This window comes from Pan troglodytes, chromosome 12 (genome assembly GCF_028858775.2).
Source record: "Pan troglodytes isolate AG18354 chromosome 12, NHGRI_mPanTro3-v2.0_pri, whole genome shotgun sequence".
Lineage (NCBI taxonomy): Eukaryota > Metazoa > Chordata > Mammalia > Primates > Hominidae > Pan > Pan troglodytes.
The window spans coordinates 99165717-99183554 of record NC_072410.2 but is presented as its reverse complement, the minus strand read 5'-3'; the positions used below and the strand labels follow the sequence as shown (position 1 = coordinate 99183554).

General features: G+C 57.3%; 1 protein-coding gene across 4 annotated transcripts in view; it reads left to right on the top strand.

Annotated features, from left to right (window-relative positions):
- The window catches only part of KLHL29 (kelch like family member 29), a 322115-nt gene that overhangs the window by 292534 nt on the left and 11743 nt on the right, over positions 1–17838 (top strand). For all 4 annotated transcript variants that reach the window (XM_525706.8, XM_009442100.5, XM_009442101.5 and 1 more), the window contains 5 exons: positions 6099–6237; positions 13365–13567; positions 14958–15217; positions 17291–17489; positions 17619–17801. In XM_525706.8, the coding sequence (XP_525706.3) occupies positions 6099–6237; positions 13365–13567; positions 14958–15217; positions 17291–17489; positions 17619–17801 (984 nt within the window). The remainder of the gene's footprint in view (positions 1–6098; positions 6238–13364; positions 13568–14957; positions 15218–17290; positions 17490–17618; positions 17802–17838) is intronic.

Below are 17838 nucleotides of genomic sequence, written 5' to 3'. Positions count from 1 at the left end.
GGGTTTGAGACGGGTCGTTAGAGGGGACATCTGGTCCATAACTCGGGGGTGAGAACTGAATGGGAGCTATGGCCTCAAGAAGCTTTGCTCACTTTCACTCACTCTCCGGGGACCCCTGGCACCACTACCATAGGAATGAGCCTGGGCTAGCCTGTTGGAGCATGAGAGACCGCGTGGAGCAGAAATTAGTTGTCCCAGATGAGACATTTAGACCGGCCAGTCTCTGCCAATATCAGCCAGGCCTGACCTAGATCTGCTGAGTGTAGCCCAAACTGCCAAACCAGAGTCACAGTCTAAATAAGTGCTCATAGCAGCATTGTTTACAATAGCAAAATGGTGGCAGCAACCCAAGCATCCATCAAAGGATCAATGGTTAAACAGTATGTGGTATCTACATACAGTGGAATATTAGCCAGCCTTAAAAAGGAGGGAAATCCTGATGCATGCTACCATGTGGGTGAACCTTAAGGACATTATGCTAGGTGAAATAAAGCCATTCACAGGACAAATATTGCATAATTCCACTTATAAGAGGGTCTAAAATAGTCAAACTCATAGAGACAGAAAGTAGAATGGTGGTTGCCGGGGATGAGTGGAGGGGAGGTGGGGAGTGGTTGTTTAATGGGTGTGGAGTTTCCGTTTGTGAAGATGAAAAGCATTCCAGAGGATTGCCCAACAGTGTGAATATACTTAACACTACTGAACTGGACACTTTAAAATGGGTACATTTTACCACAACTAAAAAAAAAAAAAAAAAAAGAATTAGCCTCAAACTGAACTAGCAAAGGTGAAACCAACACAGGGAAAGTTCCCTGAGCACTTGAGTCCATCATCTATTCATGCCTTGTGTATCAGTTAGCTCTTGCTGCTTAACAAACAATTCTAAAATTCAGTGACTTAAAATTGAGTGTTTTAACAACAGCCACTTATTTAGATTGTGATCCTGGTTTAGCAGTTTGGACTACACTCAGCCAATCTAGGTCAGGCCTGGCTGATATTGGCAGAGACTGGCTGGTCTAAATGCCTCATCTGGGACAGCTCGTTTCTGCTCCACACAGTCTCTCATGCTCCAACAGGCTAGCCCAGGCTTGTTCCTATGGTGGTGGTGCCAGGGGTCCCTGGAGAGTGAGTGAAAGCGAGCAAAGCTTCTTAAGGCCGTGACTCACATTTTCACAGGGTCACTTCCACCACATTCTGTAGTCCAAAGCAAATCACAAAGCCAGCCAAGATTCAAAGGGTAGGGAAATCATCTCCACCTCTTGACGGGGGAAGCTACAAAGAATATTTGCCATCCATCACACCAGCCATATATATATATATATGCGCCAGGCCCTGTGCTGAGTGTCGAAGATAAAAGTATGAATAAAACATAGTCTAGTGCAGGAGGCAGACATGTAAATAAATAATTACAACTCCTAGTATCGATAAAGAAGTGAGCACAAGTTGTTCTGCCAGCCTCCAGAGGAGGGCAGAGGGCAGAGGGTGTGGGAGGAAGAGGGGAAGGAGGCAAAGAGGCCCAGGACAAAATAACACTTTCCCTGGTGGTGAAGGATAAATACTGCTTGGCCAGATGGAGGAAGGGGAGGGAAGATCCAGGCGGAGGGGACGGAGACTTGGAGTGGGGACGTGTGTGGGGTGCAAGGAGGCTTCGCTGGGGAGCAAAGGGTCCCCTGGGAGTGGAGGAGGAGCTGAGGGAACGGGGAGACCTCCCAGAGGGCCGTGCTGCCCCTTCAGCCCCGAAGGATTTGTGTGGCCGGTGGCTGTGAGGAGCTGCAGTGTGGAGGTGGCCTGGAGGGGGACAGGCTGGAAACAGGGAGACATCCTCAGAGGCTGTTGCAGTGACTCAAGTGAAAGATGAGGGCAGCTCACTCAGGGTGCTGGAGGGCCTAGGGCAGGAGAGGCTGGATCCTGAGAATTCTAGGAGGTAAAAAGATGGGACTTGGTGTGATGAGGGAGGGGAGGAGTCTGGGGAAGGCCTGCGGATTGCGGGCAGTGGACCGTCTTCCACGGGAAGAGGAGCTCCATGCTGGGCGCTGAGTCGAGCATCCTGGGCATGCAGGAGGAAGTGAGGAAAGGGGCAGAGAGGCCTGGGACAAAAATCTGAGCATGGGGAAGCCACTTCCGTGAGCAAGGCCAGGGTGTGCAGTCCCACAGACGTAGGCGGGCATCCCGCTCAAAGCCGAGGAGACCCAAAAACAACCTCTGGGGCCGACCAACAGGGACGGATGCTGAGGCCAAGTCTTCACCCCACCTGGTAGGCTCAGCTGCCAGGACTCCACTCGCCAGACCCCACCGAGCCTCCATGCAGGGAGGGTCATGGGCTCTCTAGGCCATCTTCTCCTGGGGTTTCTAGGCCATCATCTTCTCCTGGGCTCTCTAGGCCATCTTCCCCTGGGCTCTCTAGGCCATCTTGCCCTGGGCTCTCTAGGCCATCTTCTCCTGGGCTCTCTAGGCCATCTTCTCCTGGGCTCTCTAGGCCATCTTCTCCTGGGCTCTCTAGGCCATCTTCTCCTGGGCTCTCTAGGCCATCATCTTCTCCCGCAGAATCCTGGAGCAGGATAATGCAGGGTGCCAGGTGCTTCTGGAAGTCCACTCTGAAGACCCAGCCCCGAGGCCTGCAAATCTCCCACACCTGAGAATAGGCCATGTTGTTGGAAGATCTCCCCAGACCCCGCAGCAATCCCACACACCTCACTTGGAAGCTTCTCAGAGATCAGGGAGTGTCCTTTGCCAAAACATGGGGCAGGGAGGAGGGCAGCCTGTGCCCAGCGGGTCCTGGTGTCCCCTTGTGGATTCTGGGTCTCCCCACCGACAGGCACAGCCTGAGAGCCTAAGCTCCTGCTTCGCCGGCCGGGCAGGCAGTGGGCAGCAGCCCGCACACACCAGCCAATCGATACTAGGAATGTACTTGGGGCCTGCTGGGAATCCCCTGGTGAGCACTTTCATAAATTGAAAAATTCTTCTGAAAGTGAATAATCTTCCCCAACTATTAAATCCAGATTTCCACCAAGTGAGATTCAGAGAGAGCAGAAAGCACCTACATTAGGATGGGGACACCTGAACCTCCAAGCGCCTTCCAGGTCTGGCTCCAGAATTCCTGGAGCAGAAGGTGTCACGGCCGGGGCTGGGGCTTTAGATAGAATCATTGCCGGGACCTCGATTTGAAAGGAAGGTCTTCAGAAACCCTCAGGATGCCTCGGACCCAGTAAGAGTAGGCATTTGTGTGCTGTTGTGTTTTCCAGGCCCCTAAGCACTGATTAACTCAGCAGGCATGTGGGGCCACATCTGTCACTCTCTGCAGCGTGACACCCAGGGGGCTACCAAGCAGGTGTCTCTGCCCTTCTGTGCTAGAGGAAATGGAGGCCCAGAAAGCTGGGGTGCTGGCCCAGGGTCACACACCAATTAGTGGCAGTGCTGGAACAAGAACCAGGATCCAGGTCTTCAGAATCCCAGCCCAGAATTCTGTCCCCTCCCCTACCGCTTCACTCAAAAAGAGGATGTCATCTACCTGGCTCGTGGTTTGGGCATTAATTCAGCTGGTGACTCTTTCTGGAGATGCATGTGAGCATGGCAGCTGAGCCTTATCCAGCCTGGCCCTGCAACTGGCCCTGTGCTGTCTCCCCTCCGCCCGGGCTGTGCGCAGGCGCCGCTGGGCTCTCTGCCTTGTCTCTAGCCCAGGCCTCTATCCACCGCCTCCTACCCCATCCCCCAGGTGTCCCACAGGCCCCACCCCACAACTGATCTTTTTGTTCCCTCCCTTCCTGATGTCCCACCACCATCCCCTCCAAAAACCTGTTAGTGGTCTCCATGCCTCCCCCTCCCCACTTCCTTCCTGCACTGAGCCCCACGGGGTCCACACGCTCCTGTTTCTCTGTCCTGCTGCTGCTGTGTAATTCTGGCCTTCCTTCTCACCTCTCCCTCGGAAAGACCATCACCATCAGCAGCACTGCACACTCCCACCCGCTGAGCGCTCCCTGTGTGCCCGCCACATGCTGTCTCACGGAACCTTCAACAAGTGTGGACCCTGAGGCTCTGAGGATGTGGGTCCCCTTTCCCAAGGTCACAGAGCTGATGGGAGGCCCAGTGCAGGTTCACCCTCAGGTCTGGCTTCGAGGCTCAACTCTCTGCACGGCGCTATCTTGCCTCCCATTGGCCTCCCAAGCCACTCCCCATCCTGCCTCTGTGTGGATTTGTCTGAAACCCAAGTCTAACCTTGCCACTTCCTGTCCAGAATCCCCTGTGGCTCCCTGGTGCCCCAGGATGAAGCTGGAGCTCCCAGGCAAGACTGTTGCGATCTGGCCCCGCCCACCACCTCACTGTGTTCCCTGTTGCCCATGGCCCTTTTGTCCACCTGCACCTGCCCCCTCGTGCTCCTGCACCCTCCCACACCCTCCCGCGTCCTCCCACTGGTGCTCTGAGCCTGTTGGTCTCTGTCTGTAGCTCCCACCCCCCTTGCTCCGGGTCTGAGCTCACCCCACGTAGATCCTTCCTGAAGTCCCAGCCAGAGCCCCCTTCCGCACCCCTGGAGATGCTCTGCTGTGACTCCAGACTCAGTGTGACTTGGGGTTGGCGGGGTCAGTGATACGGCCTTGCCCATGGCTCCCAGAGGGCAGGGCCCCCAACCCCGATCCCTGAACATGCATGTGGCGTGTTCTCCCGGAGCCCCTCCCACCGTCTTCCTTGGTCTTCAGCAGAGCCCAGTGTGTCCTCACCAAAAAGGGCCTGCCTGGCAATCAGGGAGCAGAAGCAGGATCCTCAATCCCCACTTTACAGATGCAGAAGCAGAGGCTCAGAGAGACAAAGGGTCTTGGCCAAGTGTCAGAAGCAGGGCTGGGGCCAGGAAGGAGTCCTGGCGGGCAGCCGGCCCTGGCCCATGTGGACAGCAACAACCAATGAGGCTGGAGCAGGGGCGATGGCCGGTGGGGCTGGAGAGCAGGGCTCAGCTCTGCAGGCCACCCTCTCCCACACACCTGCCAAGGGAAATCGCCTGGCCTGAAGACAGTCTAGGTCACTCTGGCCCAAGGATCAGGGCCTCTGACACGCAGCTGCCAGCAACATTAAGGGCAGGCTTTGCCCAGGGGATCCTGGGGGCAGGCAGATGAGGCGAGGCTGTTGTGGGGAGCAGTGGTCAACTGAAGGCCCTAACTTTTGCCAATGAAAGAGAGTGTGCAACCCCAACAGGGTGACTGGCAGGCTCTTCCCTCCTTCTCCTTTCTAAGCCTTGGGGTGGGTCTGGGAGAAGCTTCTGACATCCCCAGGTCTGGAGCCCATGGGCCCGGGCACTGTCTGTGCCAGCCCCAGGTCCAAGACACCGGGCACAGGTAGGTGTGCAGCAGAGTGGGAGCCTCCGAGGCCACTTCCTGGGATCTGCCGGGCTGTAAAGCAGGCTCTGCCCCATGTCAAAGCCCCAGGAGAGGGTGGGTGTCCTGAGAGACTCACCTGGGACATGGGAGGAGGCGCAGAGGGTCCCTGTCCCTTGCTTGCTTGCTTTCCCGAAAAGTCCCCACAAGTGTGAAACAGAAGGAGGTGCTTGCCAGGCCTCCCACGGCCCCCTCCTTTCTCAGGGTCTCCTCCCACGCCATGGCTGTGAGTGTCTAACATAAGGGACGCTGTTTTTGCAGGTTTTGTGGTTGTGATTCCTTTGAACCATATCCAGCCCATCTTACATCACAGTGCCATGCTTGACTTGGTCTCCAATACATCGGCACCCATTGGCATTTGGAGAACTTGCTCCGTAGTTATTTGACAGTTTTTAGTTGTCTGTGATAATGTATTCTCTATGTTTCCAATCGTCAGTATGGGAATCTCTCCCCCAACCTTTCAATTTCTGGGTTTGATTTTTTGTATCATATTTGGTTTTTTTGCTTTTTAAAGTTGTGATTCCTTTGGTTATTAGCCCCTCCCAGTGGCTGCTTGTTTATGCATTATGTTTGTGACTTCTTTTGACTGTCAGTGTTGAGCCAGTCTTGCCAAGAAACAATATCAAGTATTTCCTATTTCTCTACTTCTTGAAAAAAGAAAAAAAACTTTTTTTAATTAAAAAAAAAAAAAAAACTCTTAATGGGAACCTGGCCCTGTCTGTCTTCTCTGTTCTGCAGAAATGTTGAAGGAATTGAACCAGCAACGCAGAGCGAAAGCGTTTACAGACCTGAAAATTGTTGTTGAAGGCAGAGAGTTTGAAGTCCACCAAAATGTTCTAGCTTCCTGCAGCTTGTATTTCAAGGACCTGATTCAAAGGTTTGCCTTCCTTCCAGCTGTGGTCGGGTCTGTTCCTTTGTAGGACGCTTTTGTGTCGCTTTTCTCTTCCCCTCTCTTGCAGGTTCCTGAAGCGTGACTCCCTGTCACAGAGCCAGTAGCCATCTCTCCTCCTCCTCCTCCTCCCCCCCAGTGCCCTCTCACACACAGCCTCAGAGCAGCCACTGCGCCCAGCACCCGCCCCCACCCACAGCTTTGCTGGTCACCAGGGGCCTCTGCCAGCAGTAGACAACACCGTGCCCCACCCCTGAGATCCCAGGTTCTCAGTGGCTCACAAGCTGTCCCTGAGATTAGGGGGGACTGTAGGCTCCATTTTAAGGGATCACTACACACTGCCCCCACTGGGCCAGAGCAGGATCCCCAGTGCCATCGTCCCTGCTGTCGGTGGTGACTAATGCCAGGAAAGCGCATCGGCCAGGCTGTCCCTGCTGAGGAGCACAAGGTGCCCCTGGGGCCGCTTTTCCCCAGCCCAAGTAGGGGAGAAGAGACTTGTAGCAAAGCCTGGGCCACACTGCATGTCTGATCCTTGTGCACTGAGCCTAAACCGGCGCTGTGGAGCATAGACCAGGTGTGTCCTAAACACGGTCTCTCTCAACCCTTGCTCCCTCCCTCCTGCCCTCTGCCCTGGCTATTTCTACCTGAATGAGTCTTATTGGTGCATGAGCATCTTTTTTTTTTTCCTCCATTATGTTGATTTTTTAATTTGTCTGCTTCATACCTTTGCAAAGAAGTCAGGGGCCACCTTCCAGCTCCGTAGTAAGGGAGAGCAGCCAAGGGGCCAGCCCAGGGTAACGCTCACGTTTCTCTCAGCCCTCAGCAGATTAACGCCGCTGCTCCTCTTGCCTTGCAGCCTCTCCGGGGCAGACGCTGAGCCGGGACTGTGCTCAGAGGGAGGACAGGACCTCTGCTTCCCAATGCCGTGTTTGGACTTGCCAACTAACCCCGGAGTGACTGTGTTTTGTTTCAGGATGGATCCCTGGCTGGCATCTCCTCTCCGATCCGGCCTTTCACATAGAGCCCAGCTGCCCTGTGGGCAGGCTCTGGCTGGCCACATGCCGGCCCTCAGCCTCGCAGGAAGGGGCAGGCTCTTTGGGACTTCCCATCTCATGGACACCTCAGGTCTCCTGCCCCCGGTGCTTGGGCTCTCTCTGTCCAAGCACAGGGGTTAGGGGCATGTGGTCTGGGGTGAAGGGACATGTCTAGTGGCCTCACCAGGCCGGGGAGGACTCTGTGCTGCCACTCTTGACAAATCCTGGACAGCAGGGGCCCGCATCGGGCTGCCGGATCATGGATGAGCGTCCTAGGGTCTTGGGCCTGGCTCCAAACCAGCTAGAGAGGACAGAAAGGGGGCAGGTCAGTGCTGAGCGGCAGCCTAGTCCCCAGCCTAGAACGTGGTGGGCGAGAGGAGCACGGGGCCCTCGGATGGCTTTCAGAGACCGCACATTGAAAGCCAGACTTGCACGCGACAGAGAAGAACACGTGCTAGGAGGGAACCCAAAGTAGTGAAGGCTTCTTGGGCTGAGAAGAGGGAAGAAGAGCATTCCAGGCCGGGGATGGGGCATGAGTGGGGAAGGGCAGGGTGGGGCAGATGGCCCTCCCAGAGGGGGCTGCACTGGGGCAGGCAAGCCCTGACCCCATGCTAGGACCTGGGCATGGTCTGAGGTGGGTAACTTCAAGAGCAGTGGGGAGGGGACGCCCACCTGAAGGAAGGAGAACAGTAGGATGTGTCTCGGTGGCCCTCATCAGAAAGGATGGGGCTGGAGGAGAGAGGACATCCCCACCTTGGCAGGTAGGAGACCTGGGTCCTACGCCTGACTCCGCCGCTTGTCTTGTGACCTCAGACTGGTCACGTCCTCTCCTGCGCCCTGGGCTTTCTCATCTATAAATCAGGAAATTGGTTCAAGTGATGCCCAGGTCTCCTTGCAGCTCTGACACCTCAGGGGGATGGGCAGAGGATGGGCAGGACCAGGATGGAAAGGCAAGCACCAGGACCCAAGAAGGTGAGGTGTCACGGGCATCAGAGGTCACGGGCATCAGAGGTCACAGGGAGGAGAGCAGGTCCACAGGCCAGTGTCGGGAGAGCTGGGGAGATGAGCAGTTGACCATCTGGTGTGTCAAGCTGAGCAGCCTGACGGACGCCCAGGTCCCCAGGTTGGGCCACCTGTAGGCAGCCAGGTGCATGGATCTGAACCCAGAGAGGTCTGAGGTTTGTAGAGATGGGGCTGGGGGGCCTTCAGCATACAGTAAGGTCACACAGGAAAAAGGAGGGGAAGCCAAAGCCAAGCCCAGGGTGCCCTGTGGCTGAAAGTCGCCGTGTTCGTTTGCAGCCACAGAGCACACATGACCAAGAAGTGCCTTCTTGGGAGGAAAGCCAAGTCTTTACAAGAAGATGGCTTCCTTTCCTGCCGTGTAAAATCATAGAGAATTTCACATTCTTGGTGGTCAAGAGAGAAGCTGATGTAACCATGTCTTTTCAGTCCCCTTGGCATCCGTGACCCTGGAGACTTACTGTGCAGTGGCCGGATTGGCCCAGTGCAGGGCCATGGCCCTGCCCTTTGACCCCAAGCAGTGGCTCCACGCTCAGGCAGCTGCACTCTTGTAAGGGGAGGGAGTAGGGACCTTCTCTGGAACCCCTGTCCTGGTGTGGTGTAGACCTCCGTGGGGATCAACATTGGCCCTCCCTGGGTGAGCCCTGCCAGGGGCAGGTGATCCCTCCCTGCTGTTCCCGCATCCCCAGGTCTGGAGGCTCAGACTAGACTCCCACCACCAGCCTGGGACAGGTGATGTGTCCACCACTCCAGCCCCAGGGAGGACAATGACCCAGCACCCAAGCCTGGCAAGGACAGTGCCTGCCAGACCCAACCCCAGTGCAGACGCCCTGCCCCAGAGCTGCAGGACAGAATGTGGGAATTCAAGTCACTCACTGGCTCGTCACTCAGCAAACACACAGGAGCCCCTCCTGGGGCCGGGGCTCACACCAAACACCAGCTGAGCCCACAGTCTCATGGGGACACGCTGCAGACAGGCAAGGAGACGAGCAGAGACGATGCTTCAGAGACTTGTGGGCCAAGGGCCTGGCTGTGGGGGAGGGTCATTCAGAGAGGCTCCTTGGAGAGGTGGCATCTGATGTGGGTTATGAAGAATGGGCATTGTCCAGGCAGACAAGTGGGGAAGAGCAAGGTCGAAAGGCGGGAGGGGGTCTCAGGTCCCACAGGTGACTCCACGTTGCTGCAGGGCCAGGTATGAGGGTGGCTTGCAGGGGACGCAGCTGGAGGGAGGCTAGACCTGGGTCAGAGGAGCCTGGGGGCGTTGCGACCAGATGTGTGTTTTGTAAAGATGACAGTCAGACCATGAGCGGGAGAGCTGGGTCTCAGTGTCCTCTCCCAGCCTGCGGCCGAGTCCCTTTGGGCTTGGCTGCCCCCCATGGCCATGCAGAAGGGTCCCGGCAAAGTCCTGCCCAGAGCCCCACACCCTTCACCCTCTTCCCTGAGCATGTGTGGGTGGCAGCACCTCGGTAGAGTGGACAGGTGTGGCTTGGAAGCCAGATAACGAGACTGCCATGTCTCATCTTGGATGCTGGCACAATGGTGTCACCCACACCTGTCACCAAGTTACCAAGGGTGGGCCTGAGCCACACAAATCCCCAAGACCCAGGGAGACTGGGTGCATGCCCATGCGTGTGTCCTGCAGCTGATGACATGCCCAGGCGTTCATTCATGGGCAGAGTCCTCTCTTCTGAGCAGAGCTGGGTACCAGCCACCTGCCCCATGCCTGTCCCTCACCCACCACTGCCCATGGATTCCTCCCATTGCTCCAGACAGTGCCCAGTTCCAACTTGCAAAATGAAAACATCTGATCTCTGAGGTGCATGAGGGTGGATGAGGGCCTCCATCCTGATGTCTGGAAGGAAGGGCATTTCTAATCCTGGATGAGTCTGTGGCTAATGGTGGGATTGCAAACATTCTAGTAGTTGGGCCTAGCCATTCCTCTGCTGAGCAGAGGCTGCGTCCCGGACTCTGGCCTCTCCTGGGCACCCCCACCCCCAGAAGTAGGTGACTCCAGGAAGCTCTGGTCTTCTGACAGACCCCATGGGGCCTGTGTGGCTGGGGAGCACCAGCCTGCCCTCACTCTATACCCCACCCCCCTGCGTCAGCTTCATAGAGAGGGTTAGTGCTGCCCGTCTGCCCTGCTGCAGTCCCTCCAAAGCCACATCATGACCTGATGGGCCAGCAGCACCCCAAGCCATTCACTCCATGGGGCCCAGTAGGACAGGACAAGAAATGGCTTGGGGCAGGGACAGAACAGCCACCTGTGGAGGACACAGCCCTCGTCAGCGACCAGGGTCACCCATCACGGGGGTGTCCCCTCTGGGGTCCCTGTTCAGAGAGAAGAGGCCTAAGGAGCACTGGGGTCCAGTCCCAAGACAGTCTGATGTCCAGGGATACAGAGGCGCCCCCACCCCCTCACAGGTCTGCAGGCCATGCACGAAGGCCTATGTGGATGAGAACCGTGTGTGTTGGTAAGAGGCACAGCCCTCGCCCTCTGGGGCCTCGCCTCCTCCTTGAACTCAGATTCTGAAAGAGCCCCCATCACATTCCCCTGTGCCTCTGCGGCCATTCCCTGCAGATCATCTGCCCAGCGGCCCCCTCCACCCCACAGGTGACCCTCACAAGGGGCCAGGAGGAACAGAGCCACAGCCATGCCTCCTGTGGCCAGGGGTCCTCCTCAGTCTAGACAGCACCTGCGATGCTCCACGGCACCTGTGTCCCTCCTCCTGTGCCTGGTGGCCAGGACCCACTCCCTGGCTCAGACTGTGGGCAAGACAGGCAGCACCCCTCAGGGCAGCCATGTGAGTCCCATCGCACCTGTCACTCAGCCATGGACTGTCCGTCTGCCCAGCACCCCTCCCCACCGGGGGACTTCACGGCTCTTAGGGTCAGTGCATATGTGTGCGTGTGCGTGTGCTCGCACATCCTGAAGTCCCCCTGGGCTCAGCCCTTCACTGGCTTTGAGCTCCTCTGCCTGAGGACTCCTGGGTGGACAAGTGGGCTGGCCAGAGGTGAAGGCAGCAGTGACTGAGGGCCTCGGGAGAAGGCTGTGGCCCAGTGTGACCTCCACAGGGCAGAAAGGGCATGCAGAGGAGAGGCTGGACAGCGGCTTGTAGGAATGAAGTCTCAGGCAGCAAAGACAGGAGTACAAGGTTGACCAGATGGCTCTGGGGCCGGGGGTGTTGAGGATTTCTGTGATTTTAAGTGATCACATAGTGAATTATTTTTACACTTAACAAAGCCACCGAGGTATGGAAATCCATCCTGACAGCAGAAGACTAGGTGTATGAATTCACTTTAGAAGTCACTCTGTGTTGGGGGGTTTGGAGGGGCCTCTGTGGAGTCCACACCTTGCCCCCTCTGCCTTCTGGGCTGGCCCAGGGCTTGGAGGCAGAGGCCCCTTGGGGTCCTGGTGGGATGAGCCGTTGTGTGGGGAGGGCCTACTGTGGCCACGCTGGGAGAGAGGCTGGACGCCAGCTCCGCGGCAGGATTACACCTCCCCCTCTCCTCCTGGCCATGCCCGTGCTGAGGCCCTGGGAGGGCGGTGCCTGACCTCAGAGAATGTCGCTCTAATGGTGGAATTTCAGGTACTGCCACGTAGGGAAGAGTCTCGTGGGAAGGGCATTTTCCAGCCTCTGTCACAAAATCTCCACGAGAATTCAGACCTCATCTAGTTCCATCCTCTTGTTTTGCAGAAGAGGAGGCTGAGGGCCCGGGAGACCAAGGCTGCCCACCTGTGGGTGGCAGAGCCCAGGCACCCAGCGCCCCCAGCTCCCTGCCCCCTGCTCTTTCCGCCCACCCACACACCCAGCAGCTGGCCTCTCTGCGGCCAGCCTGCTCGCTTGCTGGACACCTCGACAGCCCCACCGCCAGCCGCAGGTGCGCGCAAGGGACCCGTCACAAGCATCTTGCCCTGTGGCCTCCTGAGAAGCGAGTGAGTGGACCACAGAGGTCATTTCCCAGCCACGTGGCCGAGCCCAGCCCGAGGCAGGACCGGGCTCAGGGTGGGAAGCAGGGCTGCTCAGAGGAGCCAGGATGGGGCGGCCAAGCCGAAGGCCTGCGGGGCCGCCTCCGGACTCCTAACGTGGCAGGTGTTTTTACTCCTGCTGTCACTTATGTATCAGTGTCACTCTTGCTTCATCTTATCTGTTTCCTTCCAGGTCCAGCTTTAGGGGCAGCTGCCAGGCCTTAGGAGCCTTTGCAATGGTTTTGTATTCCTGTAGACACCAGATATAAACAGATTTATATATTTGTGTCCCTCCCCTGCTCCCCCCAGTTCCCCAGCCCGATGCACACTCTACACGCAGGCCACTCTGACCTCTGACCCCGTGTTCCATGTGGCAGGAGGGCCCGCCCCGGGCCAGGCCCCAGGTCATGGCTGCTGGCTGTCTGTGGCGGAAGTCCTTGGTTGTTTCCTCTCCCCTCCTCCCGGCTCTCACCATTCTGTCCGTCTATCTCGTCTTGTCCTCAGTTTCAAAGCAATGTCACGAAGGGCTTCCTTTCCATGCCTAAAAGGAAACAATATGTTTTTGGAAAGAGGTGGGGTTGGAGCGGGTTCTGGGGCAACTTGGGGCCCTCGGTCTTGGGGCGATCAGAGGATATCTCTGGATTGGCTGGCATCACAGCCAGTTGGGAGCCTCCCAAGCCTGGGTCACGTTGGAGAATCTGCCACCCAAGGCAGGCAGGGCCGGGCTGGGATGCGTCGGCCTGCTTTGGTGGAGACACCAGGGCCTGCAGTGGGCTGAACCGTATTGTTTCCCTTTGAGGCCAGTCCTGGTCCTCGTCCCCATCCATAGCTCATGCTTTTTGATTTGCATCTTTTTTTGCATGGACATGCCGAGTAGTGATAAGCAGGGTTTTCTGTTCTTTTGGGCGTCTCTGGTCAGACTCTTCTCTTTCAGATCCCGTGTCACAGCATTAGGTTCAGGTGTGTCATTGCTGTGTCCTTTGAGCCCTAAAACCAAGGGCATGACCAAGGTGTGCAGGGAGATCTAGCCCTGTGAGGAAGCGGCACGGTGGCCGCAGGGCAGGAGGTAAGGACACCCTGGTCTCTGTGCCTAGGTCCGTGCAAGACAGCGGCCAGGGCGGCCGGGAGAAGCTGGAGCTCGTCCTGTCGAACCTGCAGGCAGACGTCCTGGAGTTGCTGCTGGAGTTTGTCTACACGGGCTCCCTGGTCATCGACTCGGCCAACGCCAAGACACTGCTGGAGGCGGCCAGCAAGTTCCAGTTCCACACCTTCTGCAAAGTCTGCGTGTCCTTTCTCGGTGAGCCCGGGGGCCACATATGTCGCTTGGGGGGAAGAGTGCAGATGGGCGGAGAACTCCATAAACAGCAAGGACTGAGCGGGGAGGTCTGTGTGTGCACACCTGAAGCTCCCTCACATGTGGCTGAGTTTGGCAGGGCTGTTTTAAGATGGTAATTCAGATAACTATATGCAAAGGCTCTCTTTCCCTGGCATGGAATGAAGAGGACTCCGTGTCATTTCTCTGTAGGTGGGAGAGGCATACTGTGCCCCGCCAGGCCTTGTGGGAACAAATGGCACCATGAGGGCTGTGCATGTGCTCTGTTTGTGGGGAAAGGCTATGGCCCTGGCCTCACAGTCCTGTTCTCTAGACCCTGAACAAAGCAGCCCAAACTTGCCTTCCCTTTACCTTATTCATACCTGGGCTGCCTCAGATGTCTGTCCAGGTCTAGACATCTGAACTGTCCCTTGAGTACCCAGATCTGCTGCCCAGGATGGGGACTGAGTGTCAGGAGCTCCCGGGGGGTCGCTGACCCGAACAACATGCTGCCTTTACGCTTGATGCTACCCCGCATGGGCGACGGCAAGGTGAGGGAGGGACAAAGACGAAAGCCCCCAAAGAAGCAGTGGCCTGGGGTGTGGAGTGCAGAGAGAAAGCCAGAGCCCAGCCTAGAGATGGGGCAGATCTGTGAGGACAGAGGGGCACCAAGCAGTCTCGAGGTGCCAGGAACCATGATGGCAGTGAGGCTCGTGCACAGATGGGCCTCCAGGAACCCAGACACGCCTAGGTTGGAAGAACCACTAGCATGAAGGGGAAAGAGTGCAAGGCCCTGGGAGGGACAGTATTGGGTAAACAGGATACGGAGATGGCTCCCACCCCAGACCTAGCCACTAAGCCCAGGAGAGCTGGCCAGATGGACCCCAGAGCCTAGCGAGCCAGATTGAGTGGGGCAGAAGCCTATGCAAGAAGCTGGGAGGTGTGTGAGGGGCACTACTGCTAACGAAGGAGTCTGGGACCACAGACATGCCTGGCACAACATGGAAGATGCTGTAAGCCTCAGTGCCACCCTCAACCTCAGCGACAGTGTGACTCCTGACGCCTGACCCCAGCCCAGGCCCAGGCTCTGAGCAGGGCTCTCCTGCTCCATGCCTCCCAGTCTCGGTCCTTCTGCCAGGACCTGTGCGCACAGAGGGAGGCCCCTGGGAGTCAGCATGAAATGGGGTAGGGGAGAACCCAGGAGAAGGATCGAAGCCTCCAGACACCCAGGAAGGGGGCCTGCAGGGACTCTGGACACTGCAGTCAGGGTCCCCGGGATGTGGGTTCAGAGAAGGATCTAGGGTGACAGCAATGGGAACAGGTGGCGACTGCTTCCCGGGCCCTTGGGTCAGTGGTCCTGCGCTCTCGCCCCCAGAGAAGCAGCTGACGGCCAGCAACTGCCTGGGCGTGCTGGCCATGGCCGAGGCCATGCAGTGCAGCGAGCTCTACCACATGGCCAAGGCCTTCGCGCTGCAGATCTTCCCCGAGGTGGCCGCCCAGGAGGAGATCCTCAGCATCTCCAAGGATGACTTCATCGCCTACGTCTCCAACGACAGCCTCAACACCAAGGCTGAGGAGCTGGTGTACGAGACAGTCATCAAGTGGATCAAGAAGGACCCCGCGACACGCACACAGGTGGGGCCTGCCCTGTCCCCCGCCCCTTCTCTCTGGGTTTGGGGTCCCCCTGCGGCAATGGGGTCCGCAGCAAGGAGGAAGGAAGTGAACCTTCCTTGTCCTGCTCTCCCTAAGTGGCAGAGAGGTGAAGGGCGGGCAGAGAGGTGAGAAACCAGTCACCAAAGGATCCTCAAGGGCTGGCATTCCACCCCAAAGGAGACCCAAGTCGGCCAAGAGCCGCAGCACCTGCACTCTGCAGGGAGAAGTTGGTCCCTGAGCCAGGGGGCTCTGGGGCTCCCAGGAACACGGACCCAGCTGGAGGAGCCCATACCTGCTCTGATTGTTGAGGGAATGGACAGCCCGCAATGGACCAAATGGAAACCCCTGCATGCAGGAAGAGGGAGAGTGAGGTCCTGAGGGGACTGTGTTGGGTAAACAGAGGATACAGAGAGGGCTCCCGCCCCAGATCTAGCCATTGAGCCCCGGAGAAAGGGGTCCTCAGATCAGGTGGGAGGCAGGGTTTCTTTTCAGAGGTAGGAAGTTAGATGGGGCAGCTAATAACAGTGACAGCCACAAGTCCCTATGACTCCCAGATCTGTGTCTCGGGCTGAAACCCTCTCCTGAGCTCCAGACCCCTCTGCTCAGTGGCCTTCTGGGCCTCTCCAGCAGAATGTCCCGCAGATCCGTCTAATTCACCAAGCCGAAAGCCTACACCTCTTCCTGTTCCTTATTTCAGCGATGCCTGGTCCCCAGAACTGAAGCTTAGCTTCCTCCCACTTCTCCCGTAGCCATTTCGCTACACGCGCTCATTCCTGCCTCCTTCCTCCCCTTTAAGTGGATCGACTTCCCTCTCCCCATCGAGACCTTCCTCCTCTCGCCAGGATTACTGCAGCACCTCCTAAGTGGTTTCCTTGCCTCTGTCTTGCTCCCTCCAAATCCATCTTCCGCCCTCCAGCCTGAGCGGTCTCTCTAAAAGCACACTGAACATCTCATCCATCCACTCAAACCCCTCGTCAGTTGCCTCGTCGACTCCACAGGGAAAACTGTGCAGTCCTTGTTGAGCATGAGCTGGCCTCCCCAGCCTCTCTCCTCTCACTTCTCCCTGTCTCCCTAAACGCCTCCTCAACAAAATCCTGTTACATCTTGTAAGAATAAACCCCAGACAATTCTCCAGACACACCATTCTCTTTCACTCTCTGACGCCTCTACACAGGCTTCGAATGTCCACCCTCCCATCCACCTTGTGCCTGGCAGAAGTCTGCCCATTTTGTATACCCCATCCAGATGCCATTCCCTCTGCAAAACCTCTTACTCCTGCACCCACTACAAACCCTCACTAGACACTCCTCTTGCCCCTCGTGAATTTTTCATAGCAGATCCCCTCCCATTAAGCTGTGTACCCCTTGAGGTCTGAAACTGGGTCACAGTGGTCTTTGAACCCCCAGTGATGAGCGTCATGCCTGGCCTATGGTGGTCTCGTTACTCATGGGATGAAACGAAAGTAGAGTGATGAGCAGAGTTTGTTAGGAGGGGAGATTCAAGGGAGCCTGTAAAACCACCTCAGTGCAGGGTGACAGTTTGAGGCCGTGGGACATGGGACACCACTGAAAGTTTTCGGTGCTGGAGAGACACAGGCTCCCACGGCTGAGACTTGCAAGCTCAATAGTCGCCATCTCCTTGAAGCTTTCCTGGGTCCTCCCACCTGTTCCTGAGTCCTTGTCACACTCACAGCTCTTTAATAATCGCGTCTTCCTCATTTTAACCCCTCGCCCCTGCCCCCAGTGGCCTGATCTGCAGCAGGGGTCCACAGCCCCAGGTGGAGTGAGAGAATGGGGTGCTGGGGGGATGAACACGTGCTCCCACTCCTGCAGGGCTGGCTGCAGCCTGCCAGCCTCCCCTCCCGGCCCTTCCCCCCACACCTCCAGCTGACTAGACTTCCCTTCACCTCTGTCTAGGCTAGCAGAGTATCTACACTCCCAAGCCTAACACAGCCTGGAATTATCCATTCTTGTGCAGCCCCACACCATTTCCTTCCGTCCGGGAGGTGGCTCTCTCTTGCTAGTCTAAGAAGATTCTGTCTCCTGTACCCTGCAGTACGCGGCTGAGCTCCTGGCCGTGGTCCGCCTCCCCTTCATCCACCCCAGCTACCTGCTCAATGTGGTTGACAATGAAGAGCTGATCAAGTCATCAGAAGCCTGCCGGGACCTGGTGAACGAGGCCAAACGCTACCATATGCTGCCCCACGCCCGCCAGGAGATGCAGACGCCCCGAACCCGGCCGCGCCTCTCTGCAGGTATGAAGGGGCACGCCCCGAACCTCCCAAGAAGCAGTGTCTTGGGCTCAGTGGTCCCAGTGAGGTGCCAGGCACAGATGCCGACAGTCTTAGAGTGTGTCCCAAGGGCGCCCATCCATGTCCCTGCAGGTGTGGCTGAGGTCATCGTCTTGGTTGGGGGCCGTCAGATGGTGGGGATGACCCAGCGCTCGCTGGTGGCCGTCACCTGCTGGAACCCGCAGAACAACAAGTGGTACCCCTTGGCCTCGCTGCCCTTCTATGACCGCGAGTTCTTCAGTGTAGTGAGTGCAGGGGACAACATCTACCTCTCAGGTGAGGCCCCCCGGGGTTGGGGCGGGACCAGGCATGG